The 21,899-nt window shown below is 36.9% G+C and overlaps 1 protein-coding gene across 1 annotated transcript in view; it reads left to right on the top strand.

The window, feature by feature from the left end:
* Positions 1–17,285, top strand: part of LOC104888728 (wax ester synthase/diacylglycerol acyltransferase 4) — a 29,762-nt gene extending 12,477 nt beyond the window's left edge. Inside the window, exons 4-5 of the mRNA XM_010673768.4 lie at positions 10,115–10,252; positions 16,778–17,285. Of these exons, the coding sequence (XP_010672070.2) occupies positions 10,115–10,252; positions 16,778–16,933 (294 nt within the window). The 3' untranslated portion in view covers positions 16,934–17,285. The remainder of the gene's footprint in view (positions 1–10,114; positions 10,253–16,777) is intronic.
* The last annotated feature ends 4,614 nt before the right edge of the window (positions 17,286–21,899 follow it).

Below are 21,899 nucleotides of genomic sequence, written 5' to 3'. Positions count from 1 at the left end.
TTCATTCTCTCTTGATTGATTTACAATCTAAGATTTAGATCTTAAATAGACCTCAGGAGACTAGGAAATTACTTAAGAAAGTGCCAAAACAAACGCCACAATGCAGAGCTAACCAACTATTAATTAAAAGGACAAAATAAGAGATATTCCTAATCCTAGGATCAACTGCTACAAGACATTCAGTGCTCTTCACTACACATCAATACAAGGAGAATAAGGAAAATATGCTAGCATTAACCTTCGTTCTTTCACTCCCCCTCAAGCTAAGAGAGAAGTTGGAGACTGAACTCTTAGCTTGGAAAATAGGAACTGGTGATGTTCTGTATTACTCAGTATCTTAGTAACAACATCAAAAACTTGGAGACTTGTAGGAACATAAGTAGGATTAATCTACCCTTCACTCACTTTTTCTTTGATAAAGCTCAGTGGCAATCAATCCTACATGCTCAGTCTTTTCATGATTTATTGGATTTGCAGCTATTGTTAAGGCTGCTTGATTGTCATAAAAAATGGGTGCGCTTCCCAAATGTTTAAGACCAAGCTCCTTGAGCAGTTCTTTAACACAAATTACTTCACATATAGTCGTAGCCAAAGACATATACTTAGCTTCAGCTGTAGATCTTGCCACTACAATTTGCTTTTTAGACTTCCATGCAATAGTTGATTTGCCCAGCAGAATACAGAACACTGTAGTTGATTTTCTTGTATTTGGGCACTTTGCCCAGTCACCGTCACAATAAGCTTGTTGCTCAGCACCAGACTTGCAAGTAAGCAAGATTCCTTATTCTACCCGCTAGATACCTCACTACTCTCTCTACAGCTTGGAGATGTACTGAAATTAGATGATGCATGAATTGGCTCAACACACGCACTGTGCATGCAATGTTTGGCTTTGTTAGAGTCAAGTAGATTAATTTTCCAATTAACCTTTCATAAGTCTCAAGGTGAGACAAAAGTTCCAAATGTGGTGAAAAGCTTAACATGTGTATCTATTGGAAGCGTCAATTGCGTACACTTTGTTAGGCTATACTCTTCCAGCATATCATTAATATATTTTCTCTGTGAGAGAAATATTCCTTGGTTGCTCCTGTCAACTTTAATCCCAAGAAAGTACCTCAATTCTCCTTATCCTTCATCTTGAATTCTGAATTCAGGAATTCTTTTACTTGATTTATATTCTTCATGTTGTTTCCAGTTAAACTCATGTCATTTACATAGGCAAGTATAGCTGTGAACGAACTTTCACTTTGCTTGGTGGAAAGAGAGTGATCTGATTTTGATTTAACAAACCCATCAACCTTCAATACTAAACATAGCTTTGCAAGCCTTTGTCTAGGGGATTGTTTAAGCCCATAGAGAGGTTCCCAAATTTGGCAAACTTGTGTGCTTGTTGAGTCATGAGCTTTGAGCTCCCCTTGGCAACTTACATCAAATCTGAACCCTTCCTTTTCATATCCTAGTGGAAAGGTCATATACACCGTTTCTTCCAACTCACAATGTAAAAAGGCATTTTTTACATCAATTTGGTGAATGAACTATCCTTGCATTGCAGCCACAACTAATAATGACCTCACAGTGGTCATTTTTCCAACAGGTGCAAATGTTTCTTTGTAGTCCAGACCATATTTTTGTTTATTCCCTAGGATTACTAGCATAGATTAAAACCTTGTATTCTCCCTCCAAGGATCATATTTGGTAGTGTACAACCACTTACTACCTATAGCTTTCTTTCCTGTTGGAAGCTAAGTGATCACTCAGGTTTTGTTCTCTTCTAATGCTTCTAGCTCTTCATTCATAGCCTGGAGCAATAGGCTATATTTAACAGCTTCTTTGGGACACCTAGGATCAGTGTTCTTAGCAATAATGCTCATAAGACAAATGTATTGCTTGCTGACTTGAGTTTCTCCCACTTTCTGAACATTCTTCGGATTGATTTGATAATCTGAGTTCCAAGAGGGGGTTTAATGATCCTTAGCAGATCTTCTTAGAACATCATACTCCTCTTGTTGTTCATCAACCCGATTCTGCTTCATTATTTCTCACAGGCTCACTCTCTATATTCTCATCCCACGCTTGAGATGTTGTAATTCAGTGTTGCTTATCCATCCCCTGTTGCTACTGAGATGAAATAGAATGAAAACATATGGTATGGATATATAGACTCATAGAACCTTACATCCATTGACACAAAAAGTCTTCTTGTGATCAACACTACAAGAAAAAGGCGATTCAGCGATCGACAAGATCAGTCGGTGAAACAGGAAAACAGTCGCTAAAACAGTTTAGCGACCGCTGGATACCAGAAATAAATTGGTCGCCAAGACACTAGTCGCAATTTTGTTTCGGCGACTGGAATTTGGTTGGTCGCCATTTTGCGACTGAATTGCGAAAACTTAGCAGCCGTTATGTTTTGCGACCATGTTTGTATTTTAGCGACTGAAACTCAGTTGCTAAATGTAGCGAGTGAAAGTTACTTTTTGCAACTACTTTTTCAGTCTCTATTTTTAGCAACCGATTTTGTTTTTTAGCAACCACTTAGGTAGTCGCTAAAATTAGCGACTGAAGTTGAATTATTGCACTACTTTTTCAGTCTTAATTTTTAGCAACCAATTTTATTTTTTAGCAACTAACTATGGTCGCAAAAACTAGCGACTGAAGTTTAATTATTGCAACTACTTTTTCATTCTCATTTTTTAGCAACCGATTTACCTTCTCAACAATTAACTCGGTAGTCGCTAAAATCAACGAGTGAAAATTATTGTTTTTGGGGCTGTATTTAATAATGCATTCCATTAATGCAAATATATTAATATACATTCCGTGCTCAAACAATCTGCTCGAATAACAATTAGTCACCAAATGTGCAACCAATTTTCAATTATAAGTTCTCTAATAACCAAAGTAATCACGAGCTACTAGTTCCAACCATTTTCAATTTACAAACCCAAAGCTATATCCGACTATTTTCAATATACAATTTTCAATATACAAAAACCAAAGCTATTTCCAACATAATAAATCATAGCTACTACCTTTCGACTACTTCCAATATACAAAAGCCATGGCTACCTATTACCAATAAACATAGACCCACTATTTTCAATTAAATAACCATAGGAGGGAATACAAATAAAACCCAATTAATGTTATGAATGGGTGTACAAAAATAACCCATAGAATGTTTTAACCTACGATTCTCAAGACCACAAAAAACATAGAGCTAATCTTTAATTAGATGGCACATAGAGCATCTCCTCCCGATGGATCAGGGGGATCATAAGGAGCACTTAAAGTGAAACTCGAACTACAAACTCGAGCATTCAATGATTGTGACATCTCCAACACCTTATGTTGTAACTTTGCCATATTAGCTTCATACATTTCTTTCTTCTTCATCCATAGAACCATTCATTTCTCATGTGCTTCTTGAGTTGCTTGAGCAAATTTTAGGCTATCTTATGCTCTCTTTTTGCTTTCTTCTGCCATACGTTTGCATTCTTCGACTTGGGAGTTAAGTTGGGAAATCAAAGAAGGAGATGAGGTGACACTATTGTTTGTGATGAAGTGGGTGCCTTGTAGAACAATGAAGATGCACTACCTAAACCATACACTTTACCCTTCTTTGGACCAACAACTTCCAAATACACTTCATCGGGATCTTTTGTAACTCCCGGGTATTTATAATCTTCAATCTTCTCTTGGTATTGAGTTTGCAACATATCATTTAATAAAATGGAAATATAAGCAAGAACCATAACAATAAAACATTCTGCAACATATCATTCAATAAAATGGAAATATAAGCAAGAACCATAACAATAAAATCAGGCTAAATACATCAGTTTCTAAAATTCATCCAAATTCAGTACACAGTAGCAGCTCCAGCCAAATAACAGTACACATAACTATAAATAGGAGTTCCAAGAAAAGGAGAAAAAATATTAGTATGAGTATACAGTAGCTCCAAAAAAACTCCTAATAACAGTAAAGCAGGCCAAATACACCAACCCCATTGAGAGTTTCTCATAGCTAAGAGGAAAAAATTTCCTCCGTTTCAATCATCAAGCCAATCATACATGAGATCAAGCATACATTGCATCACATTCTTTCTCATAGTTATCCAGTGCACACAAATGATCTAACCTATCATAAGCAAACAAGAGATCTAATTTCTGAACCAAAAAGTTATAAGTTGTGGAAGAAGCTAAAGCAGGTGATATCTTTCTCATGTAACAACACATCTCTTTGTTTGCTCTATCACTTATCAGTATATTCTATCACTCTGTTTTAGTCAACGTATTAGAACAAACAATGACACATCAGGTCAATCATACATGTTTCAATCACCACTTACCACAACTTTGTTTGCCCTATCACTTATCAGTATATTCTCACCATCCGACATTTCAAATCCATGAGTCTTCTCATACACATAAGTAGCTGAGGGTATTACTCCGTTATTCAAAGAAGCCTACATTTTGATTTACATATGAGTTTTTTTAAAAGAAAATCTATAAACTATTTGACTTAAAAAGACGGTAGCTAGATACTTACCAAACATTCCGCCACTTCAATTGTGGAAACACTTCCTTGACGATGGCCAGGATCAAAATTTTCGATCGATTGGTCAGATAAACAATTTTTCTTGGCCTTTTCAGAACGCTCCAGGAAATTCGGCTCCCGCCTCTTACGGAGGAACTCCACACGAACACTGTCAGACATCCACGATATTTTTTTGTTAAGAGGCTTTTTTGCTGCCTTGTTCACATGATCTTTAAGGCTTCAACGCCTTTCTTTCATAATCTCTTCTAACCTTATCCTCATATTCTGGTCTCATTTATAGTGACGCTGACAACATAACCAAGCTAAGGATTATAATATAGATTAGTACCCACTGAAAATTAATTTTGGACAACATAACCAAGTATTATAACTTAGATTAGTACCCATGTGTAAGTCTTTGGTCCGGCTTGGTCTGAAATGATTCAGACAAGTAATAAGTTATGGGAATAAGATGAACAAAACATAACATTCATGCATTGGGGGACTAATCTTTATTTATTGAAGGAAGGACATTTGACTCTTGCAAGTCGCATTCCCAGTAGGAATGTATTTCTCAGCACATTCCCAGTAGGAATTGCTTCACTAATGAGAGAAGCAAACCCATCAATACATCTGTGAGGTAAATTCTACTCGCATTTCAAGTTTGTTATCCTTGAAGCCATCTCTAGAACTGATAATTGACTCCCTTCATACAATGGCTCTTGTGAGGACTTTAACATGTCAAAAAACTTCTTAGGCTTGGGATTTGGCTCTTCTTTGACATCATTAAGCCTTTCAACAAATTCAGTGCCTTCCCTTGGACCCAATGCATCAACAACCATGTCCATGTATCGATTAGTTGTAGAATTAGATGACCCTAGACTAGCAAAATCCTCTCCATGACATACCCATTGAAAATAGTCATTCACAAATCCTATTCTATAGAGATGTTGTTTCACACTATCAACATCTAAATACTTTCTATTTCCGCACTTAGAACATGTACATCTAATATTTTGAGAATCGGTGAGATTAGTGTGTTCTTTAGCCAACTCAACAAATTTTCTTACTCCATCCACGAACTCCTTCTTAGTAGTCGACCTTCATATCTTTCATACATCCATTTGCGATCCAATCGATCCATAAACCTTACTTCTAAGTGTTGCCATCATAAAATGAATAGAAATTAGGAACAAATATTTCATCTAATATATGCATGTATAGACATACATTTGTACTTATAAGTATTCTTTCTATTGATTTACATATATAACATACAAAACAGAGGAAAAAGCCTACATATTGTTTATATTTTAATTCAAATCAAACTCAATATAATTAATGAACAAGCAGTGAGAGAAATAATCTATGAAAACAAACACTTATCATGAATTACCATAAATAGTAGTCAATTTCATACTAGATATATAAAGTACAATTTTCACTCTTCTATATCCTTATTCCATGTAACTGTTTAAAAAATTAGGAGAAAAAAACAAAGAAATTTAAAAAAGGCAGAACAAAAATGCACAATTGGTTTTGGTCATGATTCAAGTATACAGGGTTTGTTTGTTTTATAACAGTGTTAGAAGATCCATTAGTTTTTGGTCATGATTCAAAGATTGAATTTTTGAGCTAAAATGTATAAAATTTGTGAGGAGTTTTATTTTAGAGCTTTAGCTCTGATACCATGAATATTTTCTATGAAAGAACAATAGTTTAGCAACACTCACTTGTCCCATTTTCATTCTCCTTTGATTGATTTACAACCTAAGACTAAGACCTTAAATAAACTTCAGGAGACTAGGAAATTACCTAAGAAAGTGCCTAAACAAACTGCACAATGCTGAGCTGGCCAACTATTAATTACAAGGACAACATAAGAGATCTTCCTGATCTTATGCTCAGCCGCTACAAAATATATTGTGTTTTCCACTGCACATCAATACAAGGAGAATAAGGAAAATATCCTAGCATAACCTTGTTTCTTTTAAATACTACTAAAAACGAAACACTAAACATTTAAAGCAATTCTTCAAAGGAACCATACGAGGCCAAATAGAAATGACTATTCAATTGCTATAATAGAATGGTATACACTAAAACTTTTGAAATATTAACCTTTTATCTCTATTATATAAGTGAATAAGGGAGCATGGTATCCCCCCCTATGAAATGACATTTAAACCTTTCTACATTGCAAAAAAATTGTCAGTTTCAAAAAAATTTCCAATTAGCGTTAATTATTAATTAGTAGCACAATCAATGCAAATTGCACAACTATCTTTGTCAACATAAAAAAAATCAAAAGCTCACCATAACAAAATAGGACACTGACGCAAAAAGTACATAGAAATAATGTTGGATTGATAAATACAAAAATCAAAGGTGCTTCTTTCAAAAAAAAAAATATCAATTGCAAACACAAACTCAAAAATACACCAGTATTCTCGAATTGCTTGCAACATCTCAACACTCTCAAAATATGAATATCACACTTCGAATCAAGGTACGTAATTTGTTTACTTTATCTTCTTGCTCAATAGCACATGCTTCCGAATCTACATTTTCAAGAAAAAGAATGAGTTAGATGAGAATATGATGGTCCTCGTAAATTTTACAACTATGAATAGCACTTAGAAATGTTAAGAGAAAGCCATGAAAAAAATTACTTTATAGCCATGAAAAAAACTTCCCAGTTGTGCAATAAAATATACCAATTGAAATGCAAACAATCGAAAGAGGTCGACAATCCTAGTCATAATTATTTTAGTTGTAAAATTAAATTTAGAAAAAAAATAGTATAACCAAAAAATTTGGGGAAAAAAACGTGGAAGTCATTGATACCTATTGAATTAGTTTTTTTTAATACATAAAAATTAGAATTGTAAAAATTAATCAAAAAGAATCCTAAATAAATACAATCGAATTTGGAAACTACAATAAAAAAATCTACAAGGATTTTTTTTAAGAATTTGTTTCAATAACATGAAAATTAAAATTTTCAAATATAAATTTTAAAAAATTCTTATATCAGTAATAGAGGAAAATAAACTGATATTAATAAAAGTACATTCACAACAAACACAATTGTAAAATTGGAGATGTATGCACTATAAAATTAGGAAACAAACATAAATGGTCGAAAAGATTACCTAACAAAAATAAAATAATACATGTAAATCATAAATCAAGAGTTCGACTTTATGAAGTTTTCTTGATTACACAAGCATTTTACATATCAATCTTCTATGAAGTTTCAACCATGATTTTTCTTCTTTCGTAGTGGGAGATTGTCATTATCACACCAAAATTAAATAAACGATACTTTAAATAGAGATATTCTACAAAGTAATCCATAAAACCCAAGGATGAAAAAAATAACCAAAAAAATAGAAAAGCTCAAGACACCCAAAAAAGGGGAAAAATTTATTAATTCCGAAACTCAAAAAGAAAAAAAACCCAAAAAATCCAAAAATCAAAATATCAAAAGTGACCCAGAAAAACTAACCATGCATGAAAACCTAAGATCCCAGAACTGAAAAAACCTTGAGTGATAAACCGGCAAAAACACAAAATAATCGCTATCTACAAATTTACAAGACAATGTAGAGTATTATTGTAGTGTTTTTGTAAAGAAATTTGGTGAAAATTTTAAGAAAATTGCAATTTTTGGAAGGTATAAATAGTACAAAACTACAGGTCGACGCAAAATTATGAAAATAAGAGAGAAAAAGTGATGTTATGTGAGTGAAAATGAGAATTTTAGAACCATGTGATAGGTATAATTATGAATAAGCGTAGTATGGTTGATGAAGATTTTTATTTAAAATATAAATTTGTTTATAAGAGTTATATATACGTAGGGTGATGGGTAGAAGATGCGAGTATTTCAATCTTTCTTATTACTCACAAATTAGAGATAAACCTAGATACGAACTTTCGTTTCTGTTTTGTTTTACTACAGAGTAATAGTTGTGCCTAAAATGTCGCCGCACGCATAGCGTGCAGAAATAGCTAGCAATTGTCATTGAACGTCCGTTACTTAGTCATTATATTTCTTTTGAAGTATTGTTCCTTTCTTTCCTTGGTATATATAGAAATTTTAATCTATACATATTTTAATATAAGAATTATCAACGTATAAATTTTAATTGTTGTTTAATTATAAAGTCAACTTAATAAATGATATGGATCTAAAATTATGAATATATGGTGTGATATATTCTAATTTTATTATAGTCATTGTAAAATTATCTATAAAATAAGATTGTTTTGAAAACTTTTTTTAATACATTGTGATAAAATATATTCTATATTCTATCACATGGTTATCATTTATTACTTCCTATAGAAGACATCTTGGTTGAGCCATAATTGAGACATCAGCTGCTAATTTAGTTTATCTATGTTTTGTTATCGGATTATGCATAGTTGTTATTCCGTCCGTTTAAAAAAGTTTTTCTATGTTTTGTTATCGGATTATGGATGCATAGTTGTTATTCTCTCATTTAGAAAAGTTTTCCTACTTTGATTAATTTGCTCTCACAAAACCATTCCAAGAAAAGAAGAACGAAAATAGAGGGATTATTAGTTTATACTTCCTTTATTTCTTTTTACTTACAATGTTTGACTTTTACACTATTCACAAACACTACTTAGTTTATATTTGGTGATTTATAGTTAAGATGATGTAGAAAGATTAGGTGCACGGTCCGACAAAAAAGCCCATCCTCGAAAAGCCTGATATGATTTCTAATAATCAAGCCTCTGGTGTCATAATGCTTAATAAAACTACCTTTTCGAAAAGGAAAACAAGTTCGTTTAGCGCATGAAAACAACATTTTAATAATTTTCAAAATTTGTTTTTAGTTAATTTTCGTATCAGAGCTTTGCTAAGACTATTAATACTTTGAGAGTTTATCTCTTTTCTAGTGGATTTCGGAGCATTTGACAGATTTAACGCTTGTGAATATGCTTGTTCGGATTAGGAATGACGCTTGCTTTTCCTTCATTTATTTTAACTGCGTCATAAAAAAAACATATGTATGTGAAATCTTCTCATATTCATCTATATGTATATTTTCGAATATCTACTGTTACTAGGGTGATCCTAGAAGATTTTATCCTATATTTATATTATATTATTGGGAAATTCCCACTGGTAACCCTGTATAATGGAACAATTGGAATGGTAAACTGTTTTTCTTTTGAGTTTCAAAAATAACCCTATACTTAGTAATATTATACAACTGTGACATTAATGATGGTTTAATCGTTACTTCAACCATTAGTATTATTAGATTTTTCTTCACTATGATGAAGTATTGAAGAACATTTTATTTGTATTAGTTAATATTGGTTAGTCTGGGTTAGGTAAACCAATAATACTAATGGTTGAAGTAACGATTAAACCATCATTAATGTCACAATTGTATAATATTACTAAATATAGGGTTATTTTTTAAACTCAAAAGAAAAACGGTTTACCATTGCAATTGTTCCATAGTACAGGGTTACAAGTGGGAATTTCCCTATATTATTCACTTATCAGACATGATCATCCTTGTAGGCAGCAACTCGGACCTTTGAAAAGAGCTGGAAAAATTCTACCGTTGCGATTACCAATATGATTGGACCCGTCGATCACATCAGTGTTGGCAATCACCCAATAAAAGGCTTTTACTTCGTACCGACTGGATTGAACTTGGTCAGAATCATCTCTGTTGAATTCTCCTATATATATGCTATTTGATTTTCTAAACAGACTCGCTATATATTGCAAAAATGTACATATCATCTGCCCCTTTGTTAACAGATATTGACATAAGTAATAACTCTGGACTAAATGATTAATGTTAGAAAATTGACCGTTTCATATGATCGACTATATAAAATAAAAAATCAAATTGATAGTTTATTGTCCATTTGATAAGAAGTCATAAATGATGGTAATTATGATCTTAACTTGTAATGATGTTGTCAAAAAAAAAAAACTTGTAATGAGTAGATTACTAACATTGTAATTTCGCTACATAAAAACAAACATTAATAAGACCAATTGTTGGAATACCTTGAATTTGTAGTTTGGTGCTTCCAACAACAAAACACGATTTTTGTTTTTCCCGTTGTTGGAATGCCTTGAATGCTATTTATTTTATCTTTTTTGGTCCTTATTTGGGTTACTTCCTCCGTTTTTTACTTGCAACATTTTTTTTCATCAACTTCAATGTAAAATTTGAGTAGGAGAGAGGAGAGAAAGAAAAGAGAGGGCCTCATGTGATTGGAGATAGATAGAGAGAAAGGAAAAACAAAAGTAAAAAGTATTGCAAGTAATTAATTATTTCCCTTTTAGAAAAGTGTTGCAAGTAAAAAAAACGGAGGATATATTTCGTTTTAGTTAATTAGAAGGGTTCCATATAAACTTTATAATTGACTTGTGCCTCCATGTTTTTCACGTACTCTCTCTCCTCAAAGATAATAAAAACAGTACTTGGTTTAAATTTTTCATGAACTACGTTAAATTTATGTATTGATTGTTCTCCATTATTCGTTGCTTTATAGTAATATCCATAAAATACTAGAAAATCTAACTCCAAATTCTAGAATAAGGGTAAGAGTCTCTCCTTGGGCGATTCCTAGGGTTTGAGAAGTAGTCTTGCTTTTCGAGTGGGACAGTCTCGTTTTCAGTGAGATTTGTCCTTCTGGGAAAGATTTTGTCAGTCATCATGGCTGACTAATTAATTTTACGGTGCTCTCAATTAACAATTATGGCGGAAGAAGATGAAATTGTTGGTGTGGATGATTCGATTACGGCAGAACCGAATCCCGCCATAGCACTTTCTGTCGTGGGGAAAGTGATGACGGAAAGGCCTTTCAATTTTGAGGCCTTCAAAAAGGCGATGAATCAGATTTGGAGTATATCCAAACCGGCGCTATTCAGGCAGATTGAACGTGGACTTTTTGTGGTGCAATTTGCCTCGACTAGAGATCGATCCAAGGTGCTTGATGGGCGCCCATGGACCTTTGATCAACACTTAATTATGATGAATGACATAGACGGGAGTTCACAACCTTCGGAGATTGCTCTCACGCACTCGCCGTTTTGGATTCGTCTTCATAATTTACCGTTGGATAGCAGGTCCAAGAATCATATTGTGAAGATTGGTGGTATATTGGGAGAAGTGATGGAGGTGGAATATTCGGGGGTTTCGTGGGATAAATCAGCACGATTGAAGGTGTTGATGGACATCACTAAACCTTTGCACAGGATTGTGAAGTTCCGTAATTCGAAGGGCCATGTAGTGATTATAGAGGTGAAATACGAACGTCTCCTTATTTTCTGCTATGCTTGTGGCACCATTGGCCACATAGAACGGGACTGCAACAAGGTACCGGAGGATGAACAATTGGTTGAAAAACAGTGGGGTGCATGGCTTAGGGCTTCGCCTAGTTGTGGACTTATCAAAATGAATGAAGAGGTTAAAATCTTCTTGAATTGCTTTCAGGCTTTGGTGTTTGAGGACCATGCTTTAAATACCCATCCTCATGCAGAAAAGGACGCGGGAGATATAGCTAGCACAAAATATGTTAAAACCAGCCTATGTGATGAAGCGAATGCAGCGGCGAAAGGTGATGTTTTCCACAAGGAGCATGAGGTGCCTATCTCTATGGCTCCCCAATTCACCACATCAGACGATATAGTAAGTCCTATCCCTTCTCTTTCATTTGTTGTTGGGAGGAATAGTTCTTCACAAAAGAAGATGGTTAAAGTAACAAAAAAACGTGTGAAAAAAGACGAGAAGTTGGGTGATAATTCTGGGGTTTTGCTCGGGGAGGGGTCTCGAAAAGAAAAGAGGAAAATGGGGGATGATATGCTGGTAGATGACGAAAAAGGGGAGGAAGGGGGTGTGGAAAAGAAGTGTAAAACTGGTATAGGCGAGAAGGACATGGAGTGTTCGTTGGCGACGACGGTTTCGATTTTTGGGGATAATCTGGGTCATAGTGGTATGTCTCAAGTAGCGGAGGTTGGTGTGCACCAACCCCGCGAACAACAATGAAAATCTTAAGCTGCAACTGCAATGGGCTTGGCAACCCATTGACAGTCAAGTCTCTCCAAGACTGGTGTTGGAGAGAGAAGCCGGATTTTGTTTTTGTTATGGAAACGAAGATTGATAGTCAGCGTTTAGAGTTAATTAGAAATAGATGTGGGTTCACAAATGGGTTGTGTTTGAGTAGTTCTGGAAGATCTGGTGGGATGGGATTCTGGTGGAGAGATACGGTGGTGAGTGTATGCTCTTATTCGAGTCATTATATTGAGGTTGATGTATGTAATGCTGATAACAACCCTTGTTGGAAAGCGGTGGGTATCTATGGTTGGCCGGAGGCGGGAGATAAGCATCTTACTTGGGATTTGATTAGGAGAATGGCTATGAGTAATGCATTACCTATGCTCATGTTTGGGGATTTTAATGAAATTCTGGGAGCGCAAGAGAAAGAAGGTGGGGCGGTGCGGGGTGAAAGGCAAATTGATGCTTTTCGGATGGCTGTCGAAGAATGTGGTTGCCGTGACTTGGGCTACAAAGGCAATATTTTTACGTGGCAACGTGGAAATTCGATTGACACACTCATTAGGGAGAGATTAGACCGATATATTACGGAAAATAATTGGTGCGCTATGTTCCCAGTAGCGCAAGTCATTCACTTTCCGATTTGCAATTCGGACCATGCCGCTATCTTACTGAAGTTTGGGGACAAAGTTTAAAGGAGACAAAACAGCCGCCTTTATAAGTTCGAAGCACTCTGGTTATCTAGTGAGGAATGTGGGCAGAATGTGTCGCGGGCATGGCTTGAAGGGGCCGGTGATCTTATTCATGATCGTATTGCGCATGTAGCAGGTAAGCTTACAAATTGGGCTGCTGTAACATTTGGTAATATTAAAAAGAGAGTGAAGGATGCCGAAGTACGCTAGCCACGTTACAAGGTGGGCAGGTGGATGCTAGGCGTTTGCAACAATGTAATGAGGTAACGGAGGAATTGAATAATCTTAGAAAGCTTGAGGAGTCTTATTGGCATGCACGCGCAAGGGCAAATGAGTTACGGGATGGGGACAAGAACGCTTCTTATTTTCATCATAAGGCCTCGCAACGTAAAAAACGTAATTTTATCAGTGGATTGTTTGATGAGCATGATGAATTACAGACTGAAAAAGACGATATGAATGTCATAATTGCAGACTATTTCGTGGGTTTGTTTGCATCTGATAACCCGTGCAATTTTGAGGCAGCGCTACAAGGATTAGAAACTTTAGTGACAGACGAGATGAATGCAAAGCTTAAACTCGAACCAACAGGAGAAGAAATTAGGGAGGCGTTATTTCAGATGCACCCTAATAAAGCTCCAGGGCCGGATGGAATGCATGCTCTTTTCTTCCAGAAGTTTTGGGGGGTGATTGGCAATGATGTGGTTCAGTTTGTGAAAGGATGGTGGTGTGGTGAAGTGAATATAACGGAGGTAAATCGCACATGTATTGTATTAATTCCGAAAATAAATGACCCTAAACGAATGAATGAGTTTCGACCTATAAGTTTGTGCAATGTGTTGTACAAAATTATCTCAAAAACTCTTGCAAATAAATTGAAACCCATGTTGGGTACTTTAATTTCGGAAAATCAGAGTGCTTTTATTCCTAAACGTCTCATCACTGATAATGCACTCATAGCTTTTGAGCTTTTTCATGCGATGAAACGTAAAGGTGAAGAGCATGATGGTACGATAGCTCTGAAACTGGATATGAGTAAAGCGTACGATAGAGTGGAGTGGGGTTTTATGGAGAAGGTTATGCTGAAGCTTGGATTTAAACACACATGGACTCAACGCATAATGAACTGCATTTCGAGTGTATCTTTTTCTTTCAAGTATAATGGAGGCATTTCCGGCTGTCTGCACCCAACTAGAGGGCTCCGTCAAGGAGATCCGATATCTCCCTACTTGTTTATGTTTTGTGCAGATGCTTTCTCGACTTTGCTCTCTAAGGAAGCTAGAGATAATCATCTTCATGGGGCTCGTGTGTGCAGAGGGGCACCCCGTATCTCTCACCTCTTTTTTGCTGATGACAGTAAATTATTTGCTAAAGCTAATCTGCAGGAATGTTCTAAAGTGGCTGATATAATCAGAACATATGAAAGAGCATCTGGACAGAAAGTTAATCTAAGTAAAACAGAAGTAGCTTTTAGCAAGTGTGTGGCTCCTGAAAGAAGAGAAGAGATTGTGGGTGTTTTGGGGGTGCGGGAAGTGGAGAAGCATGAGAAGTACCTAGGTTTGCCAACCATTATTGGGAGATCGAAGAAAGCAATTTTTACGTGCTTGAAGGAGCGAATATGGAAGAAATTGCAAGGGTGGAAGGAGAAGCTCTTATCGTGTCCTGGGAAAGAAGTGCTTATTAAAGCAGTTGCTCAAGCTATTCCCACGTATATGATGAGCATTTTTAAAATACCGGAAGGCCTTGTTGATGAGATTCATTCGGTTTTAGCCAAATTTTGGTGGGGCTCTAGTGTGAACTCGAATAAGATTCATTGGCATCGTTGGGAAGCCTTTTGTCTTCCTAAGTCGATGGGCGGAATGGGGTTTAGAGACTTGAAATGTTTTAACCAGGCGTTGCTTGCAAAACAAGAGTGGAGATCATACATGGATGACTCTTCCATACTCCATAGGGTCCTTAAAGCGCGGTACTTTAAAAATTCAACCTTTCTTGAGGCGTTTCGGGGTTTTGATCCGAGCTACAGTTGGAGAAGTGTGGGGGGGGGGGGGAAAGCTCTGCTTTTAGAGGGCCTAAAATGGTGTGTTGGTAATGGCTCCTCTATCAAGGTTTGGGAAGATTCATGGATCCCTGGTGATTGGACTCACATTGTACCGTCTCCTACGGCAGCGACTAATCTTGATATGCGGGTTTGTGAGCTTTTGGACTTTGACAATGGATGCTGGAATGTTGATGCAGTTAATGCGACGTTTATAGAGGACGAAAGGCAGCAGGTACTGGACATACCTATCCCACTCAAATGGCGCAATGACTCGCGCTTCTGGTGCCCTAGCCTCGATGGGGCCTATACCGTTAAATCGGGCTACTGGCTCGGCCGCATGGGCCACACTCAAACATGGAACCTTTATTTTGGTGCAGCTGAACGCGACCTTTAGAGATTGGTGTGGAGTATTGATGGCCCCCCCAAAGTTATGTCATTTTCTCTGGAGGGCGTGCAAAGGATCTCTTGGCGTGATGGAGGTGCTTCACAAACGACACATTCGTGACTCAAGTAGGTGCCCAATTTGTGGTCATGACGAGGAAACCATTATTCACACCATTTTTGAATGTAAGTATGGAGTGGAAATGTGGAATCGAAGTGAGTTCAAGGACTTGTTGATGGCAGCTCCTTCCTCGTCGTTCGGGGCCCGCTTTGTGTGGATGGCAGAGACATTGCATAAAATCGAACTCGCTACTTTTGCTTCCATTGCGTGGGCTGCGTGGTTTGCAAGGAACAAGGTGATTTTTGAAGGCGAGGAGAATGTGAATGCTTTGAATATGGCGGTTGGCTTTGTCAAGCTGAAGGCATACTATTATATCTACAAGACTAAAGTGTGTATGCAGCCTTGTGTGCCACGAGAGCCTGTTGTCAACTCATGATGCCCTCCCCCGACTTCCGTTGTTAAACTGAACGTTGATGCCCATGTCTCGCAAGGAGGATGCGTGAGCTTTGGTATGGTGTTAAGAGATGAATGGGGCTCATTGCTTGCTGCGGGTGTTAGGCGTTTGGGAGTGAACTGGACACCGGCTATGGCGGAAGCTGGGGCTGCTCGTTTTGGGATGGAAGTAGTGAGTTCCTTGGGTTATGAGAATGTTGTGCTGGAGTGTGATGCGCTGAGTGTAGTCCGGGCCATTGTGGACCGCAAGATGGGGGCTGCCCCAATATTTCTCCTCTTTGAAGAATACTTGATGTTAGCTCTTCGTTTTCAAATTTTAATTGTGTCCATGTTAAGCGATCAGGTAATACAGTTGCTCATTCTGTTGCTAGGTGGGAAGCTGTAATAGGTTCAACTTTTGTTTGTACGACTTGTTCCCCCAAAGTCTTCAAACTTTGGCTGAGTTGGATATAATTTAATATACTTGAATCGTTTTCCCCTTAAAAAAAAAAGAAGAGTAATATCCATAAATTATTCAAAAACTTGGTTGTTTTTATTGCAGAGTTTAACAGTTTCCGTGCTGAGTTACATGGAAAATCTAAGACTTGGTTTAGTAGTTGAGAACGGCTTCATCGATCATCAAAGATTAGTTACTTGCGTGGAAACTGCATATCAAAAGATTCTTCAAGCTGCCAATGCATCTGCAAAGTCCAAGTAAAACACTATCACTATTTCCAATTTTATGGCACAATATACCACATGAGAGAACAGTGGTGTGCTCCTCATCTTCACTCCTAATAAATCTATGGATCCAGTTAGGCTCCACTTCCATCAACATGGATGCCCTTTAATTTGTCTCCCCAATTATCAAAGCAATACTATAAGAATAAAATATGGATAATTCAAAAGAAATTGTGTTGTATTATTATAACTTTTTATGACCCATTTGGTACTCGTTAATAAATTGTTGTAATATTGTCGGATGGAAATGAATTTTAAGTGTAATGTTACAACGAAAGCACATTTAAAATCTCCATGGGAATGTAATTTCAACCGTCAAGTTTGTATTATTTTTTTCTCCATGGGAAGCAATCTCACCCTAAAATTTGTGTTCTTTTATTCAAACGGAAGCAATTTTCATTACTAATCATTAAGAAGAAAAATAAACACTTTAGAATTATTAGCATTACCATGAAAATGGACAATGCTTTCCTTCACAAATTTACGTACAAATTCATTCTCATTACCAACATTTATAACCAACTACAAACGAGTTATTAAGGCATTAAACATTAAATATAAGTTCTCAAATGGTATTAGTTTGTAATAAGTGTGATAATATAACATGCTGGATATTTTGAAAGTGTATGTTGTACTTGATGTAAATAATTACAAATTGTCATAAGATGGTTGGTCAAGTAACGAAAGGAGAGGAAGAAAAAAACAAATTAATAGAGAGCTTGTTGGAGATTTAGAGCATTTTAATCTGATATTTAATGGACGATAATTTTGACCCAAACGAATTTCAATCTGATGTAAGTTGTTCATTTTTCCGTAATTGTGCAATGTCGGGCAATCCATATGCATCGATTTGCCCTATTTCGTGTAATCTACACGAAACTAATTAGTCTGTTTCATGGAGATTGAACGAAATAGTCTATTTTGTTTCGTGTAGAGTGCATGAAACAGATGCATCTGTTTCTTACAGATGCACGAAATAGTCTCTTCTATTTTATGGAGATCGCACGAAGCAATGTCTTCGTGCACTTTCCAGAAAAATCAAGACTCAATTCTCTTAGCAAGAACGCAATGTCTTCGTGCCCCAAATGAGACTTTGGTTTCATCAAATGAAAAATTTTATGTTGGTTCTACCGCATGTAAATGGAAAAAGAAGGAAAAATCTTTTGAGGAAGAGGGAGAAAGGAGAATTAGAACTACAAATTATGGAGAATTGGAAGAATAATTATGCAGAATTGGAAGAACTAGCCCCAATTTGGACGACATACGAAGAGTACAAAGAGGGAAAATGGTGAGAGGAGTAGTTAGAGAGATATATGAGCTATGAGGAAAAGGGTTGTGTTTAATAAAGTGAGGTTGCATTTAACAACCATGTAGAAATAATGGGGTTGATTTCTTATTTTCCCGACAAAACTACATTAACTAATTATATTATAGTTTTATGGGCTTTTTGTTATAAAGTACCTCTATTAGTTTACCCCTATTCCTTTAAGGGTGTCCCTTATTAGTTTACACCTTTCTTTTTTTTGTTATTTTGAAATGGGACCACAAACTTTTCATCACACATATGTTCAACTTTAAGTATAAATAATCTTTTCTTCTCTCTTTGTATGCCCCACAATACTATTCCTCCTAAAATTTTGTGCAAAAAAAGGGGTAAATTAATAGAGGACGGAGGGAGTATCTAATAAAACAAAAGTTTAATAAGGAGGGATCTAATAAAAAACCTTTGTCTAAAAAGACCTATTAAAATACTTTCGGGTGTTAATAACAATCATTTTATGAATTTCATGCTAAAAACACCAAATTCCGGTGTTGGTTTTTATTTTTATTTTTAATTGACTCTTTAAATTATTAAAGTCTCACTTCATTCACTTTATCTTTTTCGAATTGAATCTTCTTCTAATATCCCATCTTTTTCCTGCTTTTCTCTCCTCTCTCTTCCGTAGAATCAATTGCATTTATAATTTTCCCTTTAAGCTCACTGCTCTTTCTCTTCCAATCAAGATACTGAGAACCACACAAAGCTGGAATTTTATTAGACTATAGCTGAAATATTCATACTTGAAGCCAAAAACCACCTCCTAAGATTATCTTTTGTCCAAGATCTAACCTTTGCAATTGGGGCACCACAACCACATTTGACAGCAATTTTATTGCTTGAAGATGATTTCCAAGACATTTCCCTTCCATTTATGGAAAAAAAAAAATTAGGAGGTGAAAATAAATTCTAAATTTGATTTAGGAAAAAACGTAAAATAGGAACCCCAATATTCAATTTGGGGAAAACGTATAATATGAACCCTAGATTTCAAAAACCCTTAAACATATAGAGGGGAAAACTAGAAGAGCAAAAACATACCTTGGATTTGATGAAGGTTGCAGGAGAAGATCGAATTTGTTGATGCTTCAATGGAGATTGCAAGTGTTCGATGTTTGGGAGCAAAGTTTTGTGAGAATTGAATATGTTTGGGAGAGACCATTTAAAATAGGAAATTAAAAGAGTCAATTGAAGTTAAAAAAAATAAGTCAACTTCGTAATTTGGTTTTTTGGTCTGAAATTTATAAAATGATTGTTATTAACAACCAAAAGTATTTTATTATTGTCTTTTTAGACAAAACAAATCACTAGTGGAAAAATATGCAAGTGTTGCGGTCAAAACAGCCCTAAGGGCTGCGTATTTGACCAGCCGCCATTGCTGTAGCAGCCCTTCACCCAAAATGAAGGGATGCGGTTTTTGATGGGAGCCTTTAAGTTGTTGAAGGGCTACGAGTTAGGGAGAAAAACCGAAGCCCTTTACTTTTAAAAGAGTTGCGGTTTAATAAAAACAACACAACCCTTCATTTTCAAAAGGGTTGCGTTAGTTCATAACCTGCAACCCTACAAAAATAGAAGGACTACGGTTTGTGCCCAAAATCGCAGCCTTTTTAAACAATTTTTTTAAAAATAAATTACCTACAGGCCACAACACACCCTGCTGACCCCAACACTCCCAACCCACCTCCCCACACACCTCCCTACACTCCTGCGCACCTACCCACCCACCTGCCCACCCTAGACCCTCAGACCACACCTCCCACACCCCCTGCTGCCCCCAACCCACTGCCTTGCCCGCCCACGACCACAACAAACCACCTCCCACACCCCAACACCCCCTTACTGCCCCTAACCCACACCCACCTGCCGACCTCCCTACACCCCTACCCACCCACCTACCCACCTTCCCACACCCTGCCCCTACTTGATCTCCAACCGGCCCACCCCAGACCACCATCCACATCCCCAGCACCCCCTGCTACTCCCGGCCCACCTCCCCACACCCCTGCCTACCTCCCCACCCACCTCCCCACCTCCCTACACCCCTGCCCACCTCTCCACCAACCTTCCCACCTGCCACCCCAAACCACCTCCAACACCCCCTGCACCCCTGCTGCCCCCAGCCCACACTCGCCTGACCAGCTCCACACACACATGCCCACCTCCCCCACCTCTGCCTACCCACCTGCCCCTTCCCCCCAGTCGAACACCTCCTTTTCAAAAAAAAATTAACCAAAATAATGTAATAAAAAAACAAATTGTAAATAACCTAAAAAAAATATTAAAATAATGTAGAAAAATCACATAGAATTGACAAGGTACCACTAGTTGAAAAAACCTTATATGCCACTTTGTGACAGATACGGTTTTTGTAAAACCGCATCCGAAAATCAACATTAAAAATGGGAGGGAAAGTTGGGAGTATAATTTGATGCGATCCACAGATAACCAATGTGGTTTTTTATAATCTGATGCGGTTAGTGGACCGCATCAAATTTTTGCTAGTTTTTTCGCTCAAATTTGACACATCACTCCCCTTTTGGCCCAACACACTACATGTTGCCCAACACGCTAAAGATAATCGCACATGGCCCAGCACTCCCTCCTTAATCCTAACCCTAAAGCTCTCCTCTACTCCTGACCCAAAATAACTCTCCTCCCTCATAACCCTAATCTCCCTCTCTCTCACTCCTCTCCCCTCTCTCTCTCCTCTCTACTCCTCCCTCACAACCATCAGATTAGAGATCATAAGGGAATTATGGAGTAAATTAGAGATCATATCTTTTTCTCCACAAGTAATTTCCAAAAATTTGATAATTGGGGTTTTCGGTTCAATTAGGTATAAAAATCCCTTAATTTCTACAAGAGACAGTGGCGGAAAAGTGACAGATTTCGCACAACACACATAATAGTTTTAGGTTTAGTTTTTAATTCAGTCTTAGTTTTTCTATCCGTTGGTGACAGCGGCGGAATCACAAGTGGTCCGGTTTACTGTTCTTTGTTATTCAATTCAATTGCAAGATTTCTGGTATATTCGTTCCTTTTTGCTAGTTTTCATGTTCAATTATTTTGTCAATTCCATATTTCCATTGCTTGATTATAATCTAATCTAGTAATTATTTTGTCTTCTTTCTGGTTTTGTTTCATGAATTTTCATTCACTGTATTTCTGGGTTTGCTCTTTGAATTCTAGCATATTGTTATAGTTATGTTCTCAAATCTGCTTTCCATCGTGCATCAGTAGTGGGATTTTCTAGTTTCTATTGTTATCTAGTTTTCTATGATGCTTACAAAGATTTCATCCTTTATATATGTTATATACTTTTTCGGTTGACTTTTGTTAGATTTAAAACGCTCTCTCTCTCTCTCTCCAAAAACGCCCCAACCCTAACCCTACACAAACTACCGCCGCCTTGTCTCCTAGGCTCGCCGGAGGGTGGCTCTTCAGCCTCGACTCCGGCGAGCTTAGGCCGCTGCTTTTCGTCGTTTCTTTTCTCTAAATTTTAGTCCCCGGTGCCGTCGGTCCCTAACACCTCCTTGGTTTCGGATCGGTTTTTTGGTGTTGTGGTAGCGGCGTTTGGTCCGCCGCCGTCGTCTTTTGTTTCGTTGGTCGTCCTCTAGTCCGTAGG

The sequence above is a fragment of the Beta vulgaris genome, chromosome 3, assembly GCF_026745355.1.
Source record: "Beta vulgaris subsp. vulgaris cultivar EL10 chromosome 3, EL10.2, whole genome shotgun sequence".
Classification (NCBI taxonomy): Eukaryota; Viridiplantae; Streptophyta; class Magnoliopsida; order Caryophyllales; family Amaranthaceae; genus Beta; species Beta vulgaris.
This window is presented reverse-complemented; position numbering and strand designations above follow the sequence as displayed.